Source organism: Aquila chrysaetos, chromosome 12 (assembly GCF_900496995.4).
Source record: "Aquila chrysaetos chrysaetos chromosome 12, bAquChr1.4, whole genome shotgun sequence".
Classification (NCBI taxonomy): domain Eukaryota; kingdom Metazoa; phylum Chordata; class Aves; order Accipitriformes; family Accipitridae; genus Aquila; species Aquila chrysaetos.
This window is the reverse complement of record NC_044015.1, coordinates 26,436,711-26,454,733: the sequence shown is the minus strand read 5'-3', so window position 1 is coordinate 26,454,733 and position 18,023 is coordinate 26,436,711. Positions and strand designations below refer to the sequence as shown.

Genomic DNA, 18,023 nt, shown 5'->3' with positions numbered 1-18,023 from the left:
AGACGGGCTGTCTCCACCGGCCCCGCTGCCTCCCCTGGGGCTGGAGCCGCTCAGAGAAAGATGCACGTCGGCGAGGTGAAACAAAACGGTGTATGTTTTTGGAAAGTCCGCCGTAAGGGCTTCGGGCCGCCGCTGCCGGCCGAGGACAGGGGCCCTATTGTGCGCACCGCTCCCACCCCCCCCGCCCCGGGTCGCCTGCGCCTCCCTGGCAGCCAGCGTCCCCCCTTTCCCGCACTCCTCCGGCCGCGGCCGCGGCCCCGGCCCCGTCCCGGAGCAGCGCTCCCAGGACAACAACAGTCCCCCTTTTTCTGCGGCTCCGCCAAGGTCCAACAAGGCCGCCTTATTATTCCTGCCGGTACTGAAACACGGAGCAAAACGCCCCACAGGCGCGCGCGGGCGGGCGGACGGGCGGGCGGGCGGAGGCGCGCGCGCGCACACGCGCCCCCCCCGGCCCCTGCGCGGAGGGAGCGGCCCCCGGGAGCTGCACTTACCCGCGGCCGTGGGCACCGTCCCCGCGAAACGGTCCTTTCTGTCACCCTTTCGGCTGCGGCACCGGGCGGGCGGCAAGACGTCTGGGCTTCGCCGCTGCTCCCCCTCCCTCCGTGCCCATCCTTTCCGAGCGGCGCGCACAGACACTTGCTGTATGGAAATGCTACGCAGACAGGTTAATCACATCCCCCTCCTCTTCGCACCCCCCCCCTCTCCACTGTCTCCCTCGCCCCCCCCCCCCCCCCCCAGCTTTTCAGGGGCTTTGGAGGATTTTTTGCAAAGTTTCGCCTCTGCTCTGAATCTGCTCCTCCACCGTCCAGCCTCGGAGGCGACCGAAAAAAAAAACCCAAACCCAAAACCCAACCAAAACCAACCCCGAACTCGTGTTAGGGACAATAATGTCATTTGCAAAGAAAAATCCCTGGAATGGAGACTTATTGTAACGCCGTTGGGTAGCAGACTCAACTGCTGGGCTTTTTTCAATAAAGGAGCAAACTGCAGTAGAACGCCAGTTGGCTCCTCCAGCGCAATTCTCCTAAATCATGATAGACAGATTGCGTGAAAAACAGGAATTCCAAAGAATTTCCTGCCCTGGGAACAGAAGTTAAGGCTATATTTAACAACATCTGAAGCTGTCAAGAATGCTTTGTGGTTGGATAACAGAGCAGAAAAATGTGAAAAATGCGGGCTACTGCTATACCAAATATGGAAATATTGTTACGTCTGGTGTCTAAATCCCCATCTGGAAACGCTTACGGCCATGAAAAGAAAAGACGCCACAACAGAAGCTAAAACTCTCCTCCCCAACCCCAAATCTTAAACTTCCACAAGGAAATACTACTCGAGGACGCCCAACTCGAGCGAGGGACGCCGAACCCGGCGCTCCGCGGGCTGAAGGAGGAGGGCTGGCTGCCGGCTGCGGGGCCCGGCGTTCCCTGCCGGCTCGCTCCCGGCCGCAAAGCCGGGCGCCTCGATGCGCCCTTCGCGCCGCCGGGCTGCCGGGCTCCGCCGCGCCGCCACCCGTTCTGCTTCGCCCTCCCGCAGCCGCGGCAGCGGCACCCGCAAAACCCCGGGCACCGCCGGGTTCCAGCCTGCAAAGTGTAACGAGTGTGACGCCGCCCCGCAAAGCGGAGCCGCGGTCGGTCTCGCAGCGGCTGGGGGAGGAAGGGGGGGCGGGAGGGTGTCGGACAGATGCGTGCAGATGTGTGCAGATGTGTACCTCCGTCGCCGCTGGCAGGGCGGCCGGGCGCTGGGGCCGCCCGGGGCCAGCTGCTGCGGGGCGCCCACCGGCGCGGCCCCCAGAGGCGCACGGCTCCTCCGTTCAACATCCCCGTCCTGAGGTGCACCTGCAAGGATAACGGGGAAGAACCCCACACGCCGACAGCCCCGTAGCGGGGAGCGGCCGGTCCCACGCCGAAACCTCCCACCCCCGCCCCGCTCCCCCCGGGGCGCGCGGGGGAGCCCCGGCGGGGCCCGGCGGGGGCGGGCGGCCGAGGGAGGAGGAGGAGGAGGAGGAGGGCGGGAGGCGGGGGACCCCCCGCGGCAGGGCCGCCGCCAGCGGCCGCCGTGCCGGGAGACGGGACGGGGCGGGGCGGGGCGGCCGCGCCGCGCGCCAGCCGCATTCCTGGGATGCCGCGAGCGCTGGACGCGGCCGCGGCCCGGAACGCGCGACGTCAGCGCCGCGGCGCACGCGGCGGCCCCGCGCCCTATATAAGGCGGTCGCGCCCGCCGCCGCCTCAGACCGCGCCGGCCCCGCTCCCGCTCGCCGCCTCCCGCCGTCCCTCGCTCCCGCCGGCGCTAGACATGGGCTCCGCGGGCACCCGCCCCGCTCTGGCGGCCGCCCTCCTCTGCCTGGCCCGCCTGGTAAGTGCCGCCGCTCTGCCCGGAGCCGCGGGGGGTGGGGGGGAGGCGGCGGGTCGCTCCGCCCGGCTCCGCTCCCGGCACTCACCGGCCCCCGCTCCGCTCCGCAGGCTCTGGGCTCGCCCTGCCCCGCCGTCTGCCAGTGCCCGGCGGCCGCGCCGCAGTGCGCCCCGGGCGTGGGGCTGGTGCCGGACGGCTGCGGCTGCTGCAAGGTCTGCGCCAAGCAGCTGAACGAGGACTGCAGCCGGGCGCAGCCCTGCGACCACACCAAGGGGCTGGAGTGCAACTTCGGCGCCAGCCCCGCCGCGCTGAAGGGCATCTGCAGAGGTAAGCGGCTCGCCCTCCGGCTCCCCCGGGAGACAAACAAAAAAACCCGGTCCCCGAAGCGCCGGGGTTCAGTAACTTCGAGCCCATGTATGGTTATGCTTTGTTGTCGGTAGCTTGGCAGAAAGGCACATGACTTCAGCGGTCTGGAATGCGATTCAGTATGTCTGGGCTCCGCGAAACGCACATAAGGAAAAGTGATTCCTGACTAACTTATTGTTCGGGCCCCGCGTCTCCGGGGGGGCTGTAGGGAGCTCTGCCGTAAATCGAGTTTAACAGACCAGCACGTACCTGTGCTTGAGCGAGCGATCCCAGCCGCTGACCCCCTCCTCTCCCTCCCCGTTGATCTCTGCAGCCCAGTCCGAGGGGAGACCGTGCGAATATAACTCCAAAATCTACCAGAACGGCGAAAGCTTCCAGCCGAACTGTAAACACCAGTGTACGTGCATAGATGGAGCTGTGGGCTGCATCCCGCTCTGCCCGCAAGAGCTCTCGCTTCCTAACCTGGGCTGCCCCAGCCCCAGGCTGGTCAAAGTCCCAGGGCAGTGCTGCGAAGAGTGGGTCTGCGACGAAAGCAAGGATGCGCTGGATGAGCTGGAAGGCTTCTTCAGCAAAGAGTTTGGTCTGGACGATTCCGAAGGCGAGCTAACCAGGAACAACGAGCTGATTGCCATTGTGAAGGGGGGCCTCAAGATGCTACCCGGTGAGTATGGGCTGGTCTGTGTGACAGTGACGGCGAAGGGGAGGAGGCGGGAGGATGGCTGCGTGACTCCTTAGACCCCGATGGAAAGAAAGGAACGCAGCGAGAGGACACGGTTAGGCTAAGCCCTCCTTTTCTCTTACAGTTTTTGGCTCCGAGCCACAAAGCCGAGCTTTTGAGAATCCCAAATGCATTGTGCAGACCACCTCCTGGTCCCAGTGCTCAAAGACGTGTGGAACTGGCATCTCCACGAGGGTTACCAACGACAATCCCGACTGCAAGCTCATCAAAGAGACCAGGATATGTGAAGTGAGGCCATGTGGCCAGCCTAGCTATGCCTCCCTAAAGGTAAATACAGGCTCTTCCGGTGCTCCTCTTCTTTCCAGTCTGCTTCGGGTGGAGGGTAAAGGCTGGAGAAGAATCTCCTGCTAATGGTATTATTGCCTCTCCTTTGCAGAAGGGAAAAAAATGTACCAAGACTAAGAAGTCCCCATCCCCAGTGAAGTTTACCTATGCCGGATGTTCCAGCGTGAAGAAGTACCGCCCCAAGTACTGTGGCTCCTGCGTGGATGGCAGGTGCTGCACGCCCCAGCAGACCAGGACTGTCAAGATCAGGTTCCGCTGCGATGATGGGGAAACCTTCACCAAGAGCGTCATGATGATCCAGTCCTGCCGATGCAACTACAACTGTCCGCATGCGAATGAAGCTTATCCCTACTACAGACTAGTCAATGACATTCACAAATTTAGGGACTAAGTTGTGTTGGGGGTGGGATGCTAAACAGAATTTTGAAGTAACCAGCCATGGAGGAAGGACCTTTGATGGAAATGGTGCCTTGCCCATTTGAGGGCAACATTGAGATGTTCCAAGAGTGCACTGTGCAACTGGACACTAATGCAACAGAGATTTAAGCATACTTAAAGCTTCATAGTACTGGAGCAACTTTACTGCTTCTTTTTGGAGCACCTTATCTAATTATATACTGTTTTCTGTTTGTAAGTGATCAGATAAATGTTTTGTTCCGGTTATGAAAACTTCTTTTCTATCCTGTTCAATTTAACACTATGCTTCTCCCCTCTCCCTCCATCTTCTCCCACCCTTTCCCAACCAACTTGGAAGTTACATTCCTTCCTGAGGTGGGCACTTGTGGGGTGTTCACAGTGGCAGCTATTGTGTACCAACTGTAGTTTAATGGCAAACAGAAATCAGTTGTTTTAAAGCTGAGTATTTTATTTATCAAACTGTAGCTTTTTTGTTTTTCCTTGAGTTTGTTTTGTTTTGTTTTTTTTTTTACCCCTTCCAGCCCCTGTAATACTGGAATAAGTTGTAAATGATTTTAATTTTATATTCAATGAATTGAAAGAATTTATTTATGGAATTAATCATTTAATAAAGAAATATTTACCTAGCTACTCTTAGTAGAGCATTCTGATAGGCAACAGACTTATATCCAGCAAATGCAAGAGCTTTCTGTGAAAACTTTTGACTTCTGAAAAGCTTAGATTCTCTGAAAATTAAAACAAGCTCTACTACAGCTGCAGCAATGAACTAAAAAGCTGAGTCTAATTCTTCGGGTAAATGACGTTTCTGAAGTGGTGTATGCAGTCTGCAACCCCATGCTCTAGAAAGTATTTACAGAAGAAGCTTCTCAGCATTGAAAGCAAATGTTTGATAGAGAGACTGAAATGTTAATTAGACTGTCAGATTACTCAAACTGTCCTGGAATTTGCAACATAAGGTACTTCATTAGAATGCAGTGCATGCACGGTGATGTTGAACATTGGGGTGGAAGTGGTCGTCAGGTCTCGCATTTTTTGGTGGCTGCTTTTTGCAAATTAATACATTTCTGTGGCAGAAGAATGTTTCCTACGGTCTGCAGGAGGTAGTTTGCTTTCACTAAATTCAAATTAAATGAGCTTGAAGCAATGACTTTTGTTAATCCTAATAACCCAGTGATGAAAAGTAAACATACTGTTAACAGGAGAAGAATGTGAGGAATTTCAAGTACTTCTCCAACAGAGTAAAAGGCAAAGCAGCTACTCTTCCTCACCTCCCCTTCCCACTTTTTAAATATGTAATTACACTTTATACTGTGGGACACAGATGACATTTGGCTAACCGAGGGAGTCGTAAGATAGCTAGCTGGCACATGGTAGGAAAATGACATTTAAAAAAATGGACTAGACTAGGATCTAAGAAAGCAGCATCAAACATTTGTATTATTCTGGCTAGCATAAAGCTGCGCTGCGGACAAGACCGAAAGGAAACCTGCAACATGGTTGGTTTTTTTTCCCCTCCTCCTTGTGACTGGTTGGTTCTCTGGCAAAATATCCTCCCCTAGTCTTTAGTAAGAAAGCTACTTCTCATAAAAACCAGAAACTGATTTTGAGGTTTTAGAATTGTGAAGGGCTGTCATCCAGTGTCAGATGCAGAAGTGGTTAAGAGTCAACTTTTTATTAGATTAGACATAAATATTTCAATAAAATAAATGGCCAAATATCTCAGAAGCTTATCTCTGGCAGCTAATGCTTTGCCTGAGAAATTACAGCCATCTCTCTTCTGCTCAGTCAAGTTCTCTCCCCGAAGGCATTCAAAACTTGAGCTGTTTTGGAATTCACCACCTGGCCACCAGCCTCAGCTGTACCTAAACTTGTCTGTACAGTATTTGTTGACAGTAAAAGTGTAAAATGTGGTGAAGCACTCTTGTTTGGCTTCTACTTACATTTAGCACTGAACACTTCACTACATCAGCTGCTCACTGAGAAATCATCAGGTTTACCTGTCAGGTTATTGCGTGGAGAGAGGAAGAGCAATACACTGCTCACAGACACACAGCAGCTGCGTGCGCATTCCTCGCCATCCCCACTGTCAGTTATACTTGAGTGACACCCACCCTCAAACCAACGCAAGTAACAGTTCCTCGAAAAATTACATATACATGTGACTATGCTATGCGCGTAGACTCTATGTCTGTAACGTGCACACCGCATACAAACCAAAGCGGCTCTTCCAACTCCTGCCTAAAGTGGGGCTCTAGCCAGGCCCTGGATTTTACAACCCGCACTTTGGGCTTTCCAAGTTTCATCGAGTAGAGGGGTGGTTCTGTAATCTGCTCACTAGAAAAATGTGCTGTTGGGAGAGCAAGGGCTGCAGGAGCACATCAGGCAAACAAAAGAGTAAAATATACTAAATGAAATTATCCCGCTGTGAAGAGGGGGGACGAGCCCCACTAAAACGAACCGCAAGTCTTCCAGAGCTGGGATCTCACACCAACCGATGGTCGCCGATACGGTCCTCTCTTCACGTTTTTGCATTTCACAATTACGCGGCAAAACTACTAAACCCCACAATTCCCAACGCTGTAAAAGCAATCACCGTCACTTTCTGTCTATCACCTTTGCACTCGCTTTGAAATCTTTATATCCTCTGTTGTCCCAGCAGAAAGAACCCTAATACTAGGCACGAAAATATAACTGAGAAAAGCGTGGGTTCCTTTAAGTGCAGTCAGCAGGGCTTACAGGTAAGGTTAACGAGCACGACTATAATCTTATTTCTTGGCCAAACCCTCCGACGTCGGTGTCCATCTTCGAGAAGACCGCCGGAAGACGAGGAGTTAGGACCAGAGTAAACAATGGCCGTGACAAGCGGCGGCAGGTTTTCAGCACATTTCAACGCCCGGCCGCAGAGCGGTTCAGACGCTGCCAACAAAGCCACCCGCGCCGCGGGAGCTCCCCGGAGCCGGGCGGACAGCAGGGCAGCCCCGGCCACGCCAGAGGGGCGAGCGGCACGGCCGAAGCCCGCGGCCGCAGCTTCCCGCTCCGCGGCAGCCCCAGCCCCGGCTCCGGCCGCCCCACCGCTCCCCTCTCCCGTCTGCCCCCCGGTCCTTCGGCCCTCTCTTCTTACGCTGCTCCCATTTGTCACGGAGCCCCCCCGGCCCCGCCAGCCGGCCCGGGGCGAGCGCCGGGGTCAGCCGAGGATGGGGCGCGGCGGCGCGGGGCAAGCGAGCAGCGGCTGTCCCACCGCGCTCTCTCCTAGGGCCGAGGACCGCGCAGCCTCGTGGGCGACGCGCCCAGTGCCAGCGGTTTGGTGGCGGTCACCTCTAGCTACGGGAGCGGGGTCACACATAAAACCGTCCCCGCTCACGCAGGCAACGCAGCGAAGACAACGTCTCTGCCTCCTCAAGCGCTGCACCGCAGGAAACGCAACAAAAGCAGGGGGATGCAGAAAAGGGACTTCTGTGATTGCATTAAATCCTCGCTCCTGGGGTGCTGCTAGCTCGCTCTTCTGAATGAGCAGCAGATGGAGGAAAAGCCAACTTCTTACCGACAGTGGGACAGCCAAGCTGCTAATTAACCCTCGCTGAGCTGAGCCACGAGAACCTCTACGCTCCATATATAAACTACCGCCGAGCCCGCAGCAAAGCAGCCCCCGCTGGGCTGGCTAACCCTCCAGTGGACACCTCCTGGGAATCAGGCCCATCTCCCCACTACTGGGGGGAAGCCGGCGGGCTGCGCAGCAACAGGCAGAGACACCGTGGATCGGTGGGATTGCTGCGGGAGGCCTTCCCATGCTCGCTGTCCACCGAGGCTGCACGAATCCCCCCCAGGTCTTGAGGACTGAAACAAGAAAGTTTGCAGTGAGCAGACTTTCAGGGCTGGAAGTCAAACCTACCTACCTACCTACACAGAAGCAGTTAAATGTGTCACACCAGCGGCTTGCTCTTGCCAGATGCTCGCCCATCTGAGCTGATCCTGCAGAAAAGCACTTGGACGCACATGCGCGTTTTCATTTACTCCTCTTTAACCAGTGGAACTATTTCCATGCAGTGGCCAGAGTGCTTAGCACACAGCAAGGGAAGGCTGTGTAGTTTTACCGGCTGCTCTGCCTCAAGCCTATTTTTTCATGTAGACATGTGTCTGTTTCCATCATCACAATTTTTTTCTCCACGTTACATAGCCACATATAAAACAGCACATAGAAATGTGGAGGTGCCACAGTGAAAGCAGTAACATACAAGCAGCTTTGGAGATACCTGTAAATACATTTCAATTCGTGAACAACTGAACTGCATTGAACTGCAGTGAGACTTGGTGTCTAGAAAATACAAATCCCGTAGAAGAAGACTTCAACCAACAAAATGATACAGTAAGCATGTCTGAATTATCCTGTAAAGACCAAACACCAAGGAACTGAATAGATGGTATCCAGCATGCTATGATTTTTTTCCCCCCAGAAAAACTACAGAGCTGTGACTCCTACATACGCAATTTATATTGGAGAAGATCCTGAAAGACCCCAAGGCACCATTCACGTAGGCAACTTCATCCGTCTTGAATTACAACCACTTACGGGCTGGAATGTAGCAACTGTCCACGAGGAAAAGATTACACAAGATTTTGTAAGGTTTTCGTTTATTAAACAGAAGAAATTTAAAGGTAGGGTGCATAGATTTGCCCAGATCGAATCTAGCTAGGGCACATACATTAACAACTTAACCTCATGATGAATGGAGGTTCAATAAGAATGAAGGGACTCCATTATAAATATCAGTTAAGCAGTCAGCAGTGTAGTCCAGCAATATTTTGAGAACACGGGTTAAACACCAGATCAAAAGAAGCCCAGCATATCGGCCAAGTCAAAGACACCTGTTTCTCTGAAGCTACTGATTTCCTTCAGCATCTCAAACCAACAAGGTTAGATCCTAATTAGTTCATGAATTTGACAAAATCAGACATCAAGACGTCATGGCTGTAAAACCAGCAAGTCTATTAATGAGAACTTAATACAGGAAAATATATTTTGCTATACAGAAGCAGATACTTGTGCTGTAGTGGAACAATCCCATTAAAACCAATATGGATGACCAAGCACAGCAGCAAGTAGAGGTTGGGGAAAAAAGGTCAACAAAGAGATACCACCGAAAATTTAGATAGTGAAGGGGACTTCTCAGGCAAGCTGTTAACGCCACCCCATCTGCTCTTTTTCCTGAATACCTATACCTCATCCACCAACTTCATTTTTACCTCACTTGGGCATCTCTCTACTCCCTCTTGGCACTGTTGACAAAATGGACAAGTTCTGGGGCTACAATACGATTCAGTAGACAACCTGGAAGCAAGGAGTGGAAAGGCAGCAGCAGCTTTCACAGTCACTTCTTCCTCCTTCTTGAGGCAGAACTGGGATGACAGGAAGAAAGTGGCAATGTGATTTTTTAAAAACACTTTTGCTTTCTCCGCCAGCTGGAGTCATGCAGGAACCAGCCAGCTCCCAGCGTGGTAATTTATTCTCTAAATCAAGACTCTCTCCCCCCTCTCATTTCTATCCCTGCTTCTTTGGCAGATTCTTTTTAACCCATTCTGAATTGTCATGCAACCCCACAAACAGCTGTACTGATGCAACTGATGCAAAAAGAAGCCTAATGAAAAAGGATTAGATAAATATGAGGACTACTGTGCCAGTTTAAAAAACGACAACAACAACAAAAAATCCACTGTTGCTATCACTAGTAGGAGCCAGGAAGTCCAGAAAGACTTCCCCTTGCCCCAAAGGTAGGCAGGGCTCTAGTTGCTTTCCATATTTTATCACTCTATTGATTTTCTCCTGCCAAAAAGCCTACTACAGTAAGATAGTCTGGAAACGCTTTTTGGCAGGAGAAGTTAGCAGTTGTGAAATCAAGCCAAGCCAGGGGAACTTTGCTTCCAAAACAAAAAGATGTTACAATGCACAGAGCCAATGAGGGAAAGAAGCTCTTGCAATAAAAGCATCATTAGAGCTAAGTCACTGTCCGACGGGTCGCCGAGACCCAGCAGGACACAGTGTGAACACATTTCTCTTATCAAATCACAGACAGGCAGGCAGCAAAATAACTATCCTTGGTTTTTTTCCTGGTTGTACATGTCACCTGCAACTTCTCTTTCAGTTTCAGTATTTATTTTGAGTTGGTTTTGCTGCCATTTCTTGTTTGTCTTGCATACATGTGACTTCCTTCCATTTCACCACAAATTTCCACCAAATAAAACCATATGCACTGCCATAGCAACATTTTAATACAAACACAGGGTAATCTTTGTTCACTGAAGTAGACAGTTGTTCTTTTTTTTTCTCTTATTAACAGAACCTGCATCTGCATACAGTTTAACTGAATGTCATAGCAACAACATAAACACAAATCCAAGATATTTTTTCCTTTGGAGGGAAGAAGAATAAATGTTTTCAGGAAAAGTTTGTGACCAAATATGGCCTGAAGTTACATCATCACAGCCGTATATTTACTCTTTGAAAACCTGCTCTTGCAAGGTGTTATACATTCTCAGTTCCTACAGATGTCAATAGAGAACAGCCGTATCTGCCAGGCAGGGCAAGGTCTGAATCACAGCTACACTTACACGCAACACATAGGCGGGCCTTGCTATCAGCACTACGGTGAACTGAGAAATTTATGTACTTTAATAGACTAGAGTGCATGTTCTACGCGGGAAACAGTTCTACTCCTAATGCAAAGTAAAACTGCACTGTTCGACTGGAGTAACAAATATTGGTCCGGCACACCTCGAAGACCTACCGCCAAACACACACTTTGCAGCATGACCCTCTTCTCTACGGACCAACAATTCCTAATGTGGAGATAAATACAGTAAAACCTAGACTTCAGACATGTTCATTCAAAACTTAGCTGTTATGCTGACAGGGGGTATAACGTTGTTTACCGATGACAACTCAGCAACTTATGCCTCATACCCCCAAGAAGTTATACAAAAAAGGAAAAGAACCAAGTTCTCTCATATGGCTGACTCAATCCTACCTCTCAGCTATTGCTATGCGCTTAGCTATGCTCTATTTTTGTCCTTTATGGCTTGTGAAAGGGATGACTTCATTAAGCTTTTAATTTTTTTAAGCAGCATGTTCATTCAGGACAAGAGCCTTTATTCCTTGCTTTGTAAGCTGATGGTCCTTCAGCTCAAGCATACTGTGAGGGTTCAGGGTTTGAAACCTGAAAAGTCTAAACATTAAAAGAAATGCCATAACAATGCTACACACAAAGAGCTTGTTCCTTCTGTGACAAGTAGTTTATAGAGGAAAATAAGAGAGTAAGCGTAGTAGGCATGAAATCAAGCACTCGGCGCAAGCTGGTGTTGAATGATGAAGATTAAAACAACATCACACAGTTTTCATTCACAGACGTCATCTGTGCTGAATCAAGGCAGTCCTGTAGGGATCCTTGTATAATATGATTACAATAGTATGTTTTCAAAATGGACAGAACTGAAGTCTTCCAGGCAGCCTCAGCTCCATGTCTTAAATGACCAGAAATTTAAAAATACAGCTTTTAAAGATGCATTTTCTTTCTCCAGTTTATTACAAGATGCTCGTTCTGGGTTAAGTCACTCAGAAAGGAATTGAAAACTTCCCCTAACTGCCTATGAAAGCGTTAAAAACCATCTGCCTAGCCAAAGAGTGCATAAACTTTGATTAAATCAGTAACCTTATTATTATGAAGAATTACCACTGTTGCAGCTGTGCTTATACACAACACATTCAGTGGGACTTGCTATCAGCACTACCGTGAACTTAGAAATTTATGTACTTTTTTAGACTAGAGTACATGTCACCTGGCAGCAGTAAGGCTGTGCCTTTAGCCAGAGACCATTGTTTTGATTCATTTTTATAAAAAAAAATTGAAAAAGTTTAGCAAAACTGCATAAAAATACCTGAATTCCATCTTGGCTTGCATTTGATGAATCACCACTGTTCAAACTAGTGTAACCGTTATCAAAACTAAATAAAAATAGGTAAATAGTAACCTGGGAATGAATGGCAAATGCTACTACCAAGGTCTTTTACTTTCAATTTGATTAACTCTGGAAGATGACTCCCAGCTTTGGGAAATTTCAGTTCTAGTAACCACCACAGGAATGCTCCTTAATTGTTTTTTAAAACCTTCTTTAAGGTAGGAAAAGATTTAAATCTGAAGGATAGATTTAACAGCATCTTGATTTAAAAAACAAGTTGCATTTGACTCACAAGGAAGCTTAAACTAGATTTATGTAAGTAAAAAAAAGCAGACAAACCCTTTCATACAATTAATGAAAACCTCCAAGAGTGTAGGAAAGTAATGCAAATCACTAATCTGTGTTCCTCAGCCAAAGACTAATCACACACACATGCAGATCAACACATATTTGCAGCACTCTCATTTCCACTGCGTGCTATGAATCTTAACAGAAATGCCACGCTTTTACTCCAGATGAAACATTTTCTGGCAAATGAACTGTGGCAGTTTTGCTGTTCTGCTCTTTTATCGATGTTATTATGAACGAGTTCAAGACTGGTTTAAAGTAATTTGTGGCTACCAAGTCAGCGTGCCATAATCACTGATTAGGAAAAGCTTATTCACTTTCACTGAACTGAAAAAATATGAAAGCAGCACCTACAGCTAGGAATCCTGGTCCTTTAAAAAGGGTTAAAAAAACAAACATTGAAACAAGAGGTGGGCAGAGGACCAACAATGACTAAAAAAGAAAATACAGCACAGGTGGCTACTGCCAGGCAAGAAGAAAAACTTCCCTGTTTTACCAGGGGTTGCAAAACACATGAGGGAAAGGACACGTGATACCACTGTGAGAAAAAATAGTATGTGACTACAAAAGTCTGATGCTCTTTTCAAACTTCAGTAGCTAGATGACATTTTTAATGACAATTTGTTTGCAAAAGTGTGAAAAAAAAAAATTCTAAAACTTTGCACATCCAAAAAATCCTCTCCACGCAGCATGACTGGTAAGGAACCAACAGCCTGGTGCCGTGAAGCCTAGACTGAGAGTCTGGAAGCCCAAGCCCTCTCCCATGTTGGTGCCACGACCTCCTGTTATGTCAACAAGTTCCTTCACTGCTTTCCGTTGTCTTTCTACCTGTAATGACTGAAAAAACACCTCCATGGCAGTTTAGTGTGCATCCTGTGCGACCAACTTGTCACAAAAGGTGCTAGTCTCAAGCAGGAGGCAGACTGGGGTAACAACGATGGCACCAACAACCTCACAGAGCTGTTTACAAAGTGATCATGTCCTTAAGACTTTACAGGTGCTGACTTAGCTAGACCCTTGCAAACTAACCCCAAATGCCTATGCTGATTCCTGAGAACTCCCTGGTGCAGGTGTGCAGAGCAGCCCACCTGTCTCACACCGCTCACAGCACACGCTGTTCTCATCCTCCAACAGACCCCACAGACACGGGGGACTTCGATACAGTGATAAGTGGTCTGGGATCTAGAAATCTTCTCAGAAGTCGACAACAGATTTCTATTGTCAGCAGATGATACAGTACAGGACTTGTTTTTTAAGGTTTATTTAAGTAGGAAATTTAGTTGATACTTCAGTAAATATTTACAATACCTGGCTTCAGTAGGTAAACTAGTAATATGAGATGCATAACATAACAAGATGCAACCAAGTAAGAAAAAAAAAAGTATCGCACCACGCACCAAATTGTCACCACAGAATATTAAAGTCAGAAGTAAGGTAAGATCATCTGCAGCAGCTCAGCATGACAAAGAATACGCTGAAAGACAATTAATCTAATGAAACATCAGTGTTTTTTTCCAGTAAGTTTAAGCATTAAGACTCAAATCCACATATAAATACAAATGTGATCAGATATTTAAACTCAGAAATCAGACACTCAGCTGTTAGGGTAAAAGGAAAAAAAAAATATTGTTGAAACTAACTTGGAAACTTTAAATTTGAGTCACCCTGATTTATTAAAGATACATGGACAAAAGGCTGCAATTAAATAAGAATATCAGTTTTTTCTGGAACCCGCAATTCCCCATCTCTTTATTTACATCTCTAAATATGCATTTTTAAATCCAAAAATAGGCTGGCAGTTTGGAAGTGCTGCCTTTAGTGAAGGAAGCCAAACCAAGCCTCTGAATACACAGTTGTATAAAAAAAGATTAAATTAAATTAAAGAAAAAAATACAAAATGCTCATTCCACCCTCTTCTCTCAAAGAACCATCATGAACTGTCCCGAATTTCCCCTTCTTCCATAGATGAAAGGGATGAACTTTCACTGTCCGAGTTCTCTGTAGGTTCACTGGCATCTGAGGGTGTAGGACACAAACAAAAAACAAGCAAGCAATTAGTTTCAGCAATGTTGTTTGCTCATCAAACAGAAGCAGTTTTGTACCTTCTTTTCCTTTTAATCACACTTTCCTTGAGGACAGCTATTTGATCAGACTTAACCAGTCTCATAACATGGGATAAAGCCCTAGGTAGGACCTTGTTGTTGAAGGAGAAAGCAAGACAATGTTGAGAATTTCTTTCAGTTTTTAAATCTTGGTCTTTCAGTCAAGTAGGTAAGCAGAGTATTTATCCCACACAAAACTCTTCATCCACTGAGAATTTCAAATTGTCATCTTGGCTTATTTGTTTTCAATGTTGTTTTCTGGGTTGCTACAAACATATATCACAACTGTAATGAATTACATATCATTTACACTTTTATTAGCATTTCAGTTAAGATGGGGAACTACTCAGAAATTCTAAACGGAAATGGAAAATTAAGATGATGCACCTATGTGCTCCTTCTACATGTTCCAGCATCCCAAAGATGGTGTTAAGCTGTGTGAATCTGTGAGCTAAGGCTGATGAGGTTAAAGGTGCACAGTAACTTCTGCTTTAAGACACAGCTGTTGTGCTCTGCTGAGATCGTATCGTGAAGCACTCATTTCCCAAACTGGTCTTCAGCCTCACACCCCGAGACTCCTTCTTTAACAAGCACTGACCCCAGTCACCTTGTGCTGAGGTCACCAAATGCCACTGGTCGGTGGCACTCAAGCACCACAAAAATAAACTACAGCAAAGTAGGCCCATGATTCACACTCTGCTCTCATTGTTATTTTCAGTATTTGATTTGACTATGAATTTGAAGAAGTTTTTGCGCATTTAGGAAACATTACGAACAGGGAGCTGATGAAGTATAGTTACTGTCTTGTCAAGATAAGTTCTACAGCTGGCAAACATAGATAATACATAGGACACAGTGTGCACCTGTACAGTTTCAGCGGAATTTGTTCAAGAAAATAGAAGCATTTCACCCAGAAACACTGGAGGTCACATTTTGTCTACACTAAATCTAGTGTATAATCAATTAACATTTATATGCCAGATATGTACTGAGTAATGCACAAAGTAAGGATTGTTTTTGCCCCTAAGTCCTGTGAAAGCTTCTATAATCCCCCTACTATCTTCAGCCATGACTGACCTTGTATGCTGCAATCAGAGCACCTGTAGTTTTTGCTACAAGCAAGTCAAGCATCAAAACATCACATAAAAGAATGTGGCAATCTTCTGACTCACAGCGAAGCTCAACAGACAAATTTTAGCTTTAGTTTAGTCTGTTACAGTAAGTCTTATTTAACAGGAATTACAGATTGTCTTCACTCAAAAAGAACATATTTTTGTGGTGTTGATAGCATTGCCTATAAATTAAGGTTGCCCAGTCCTTCCCACCATAAAACCGTCTGCAGTTTACTTATAATGTAAAATTTAAACTCTGGGTTTAAATTTTTCAGTGCCAGTTTCCATCCTCAATCATTATTTTTCTTATTTTTTGGAAAGTTTCAACCAAAATACTTCAGCCATTTCTGAGAACAAGGATAGGAGAAACAGGCTTTGTCCTCATTATAGTCTAGCAGTTTGTCTTTGAAGGTGTGCGGCTCTAGCTCTTCGCCAGTCTTTGGGGGTAGTAACTTGAACTGCAGGGGAATGGTGATCTTTCCCCAGCATGTGCCTACTGCTGTGGCTATGAAAACTTGCCTCTGTTCTTCCTGGGGAAGGGGGGAGATCTGAGATTGCTCAGTAAAGAAACATCATTTTAGCAGTTAAATCCCACAAGACTTTGTTTCTTGTACTAGCCTGGGTCCTTTGTAAACAGACCCTGGAGGGCTAACGGTAGTTCGGAGCCCCCATGCTCTGGCAGACACCCTGCCAGACATCCACTCATCAATGTGGCAGCTGTTTGCCTGGAATGCAAAAGGGAGGTCAGCCGGACAGGCGCTCCGAGACAACTGTCCCTCCGGGTGCACATGCAGAAGGCAGAAAGGAAAGGCAGTATTGGTAGAGATAGGATAAGCAAGAGCAGGATGGATGGCTTAGGAGGAGCATGCAACTGATAGAAAAAGCCATACATGGCGAAGAAACTGGACTGCAAGAAACACACAAGATGCTGCAGCAGAAATGTCACTTCTTGGGAGATGGGAGTGGGCTAAAGTACCCCTCTGATTACAACAGACTTCTCCCTGGAGAGTCCGGAGGTGAACCCAAGATTTCCACTCTTAGCAATTATCTGTGAATGCAACTGGCACACCAAACTACTTTTTTCTCTTCTATTCTTTAAAGATGACACACCACAGAAGAGCACAATGATTGTGCCACACTTCAACAAAAGTGGTATTTTGTCCTCGAGTGGAGTAACAGCAACAAAAAAGCCACCTATTTTTATATTAACGTTCTGAACATGCTTTTCCTGAAAGAATCTGGAGTTACTGTGGCAGGCTTCCACTCTTAACAGAAAAAGCTCCAAGAACACAGGGTCCAAACCAAACTCAAGGCTGAAGTTAAGTGTTAATATGTTAACTAAGAAGATGTACAAAAATAAATTATGATAAATGTTGTGAAAATCATGCTATTTTTGCCATTAGCTATAATCTTTTGCTATATTATACCCAAGACATCTCAACAGGGAGCTATGCACTTGATTTTTATGGAATCTATAGAAACAGTTAAAAAAAGAAAAAAAGATTAAGAAAATTAATGGTTCCCAAAACCTGAAATAGCTGCCAGCATTCCCTGAATACCAGCTTCAGGGATGACTGCTAACTGAATGATCCCTGCAGCAAGACGAAGGTTACCGTCTTGAAGATACACACTTGCACTGCCCTGGGACAGAGCTGTCGGCACTTCCTCAGCTACTACCACCTCTCTTCCCTTTGCCCTTCTACTCTGCCTTTTACAGCATCAGCTAGTTGCTGCGGCAGCACAACCTCAAAACGTAGTTGTTCAATCAACACTTACTTGAATCTATACTCTTAAAAGTACAACCTCTCTACTAGCTCAGGAGACAATGACAACTACTCTATTCAGATTAAGTTTATGAGTCAATCAATTTTAATTCCCTCCTGACATCTAAATCATAGGGGTAGGGCTGACTACTGAAAAGCAAGGGACCTAGATCAACAAACAATGGATAAACTGAAAGTACCTAGTTTCCTTGTACTCCAGTATATGTACGTGCACTCCTAGGGTGCATATCAGTGGACCTAGTTGCTCAGACAAAACGCCTACCTTAACCCCTGGAAGGGTGCCTCACTCTCAGGAGCTCTTGCAGCACATAGCACAAGAAATGTTTGCATGCCATTTCTTTGAGAGCAGATTGCTCCAATGGATCACTTAGTGTCATCTAGGCAGAAGAGCCAAGATCAATGGAAGTTTGATATCATTGGTACAATATTCTCAGTCTCACATTTATTCAGTCAAATTATATACATATAGAGCCATGATCGAGTTGCCACAGGGCAATAGCCATTGCAAACATATTTCAAAGCTTTTCCTCAGAATCTGTAAAAATTACAGACTGGCCCATCACTGAAAAGTATG

General features: G+C 47.4%; 2 protein-coding genes across 9 annotated transcripts in view; one reads left to right on the top strand and one right to left on the bottom strand.

Moving 5' to 3' along the window:
• ZNHIT6 (zinc finger HIT-type containing 6) overlaps positions 1-18,023 on the bottom strand; it is an 87,559-nt gene that overhangs the window by 35,673 nt on the left and 33,863 nt on the right. For 2 of the 8 annotated variants that reach the window (XR_005933666.1, XM_030032666.2), the window contains one exon: positions 13,697-14,467. The exons of 4 other annotated variants lie outside the window; for them this stretch is intronic. Coding sequence is in view for 3 of the 4 variants with exons in the window: in XM_030032666.2 (XP_029888526.1) it covers positions 14,382-14,467 (86 nt within the window). In the remaining variant the exon portion in view is untranslated. 2 more of the 8 variants (XM_041127741.1, XM_030032667.1) reach the window with 2 other exon arrangements.
• Positions 2,104-7,082, top strand: CCN1 (cellular communication network factor 1). Its single transcript, XM_030032421.2, has 5 exons — positions 2,104-2,352; positions 2,460-2,676; positions 3,029-3,376; positions 3,519-3,721; positions 3,831-7,082. The coding sequence occupies exons 1-5, from the start codon at positions 2,119-2,121 to the stop codon at positions 4,128-4,130; spliced, it is 1,302 nt and encodes a 433-aa protein (XP_029888281.1). The 5' UTR covers positions 2,104-2,118; the 3' UTR covers positions 4,131-7,082.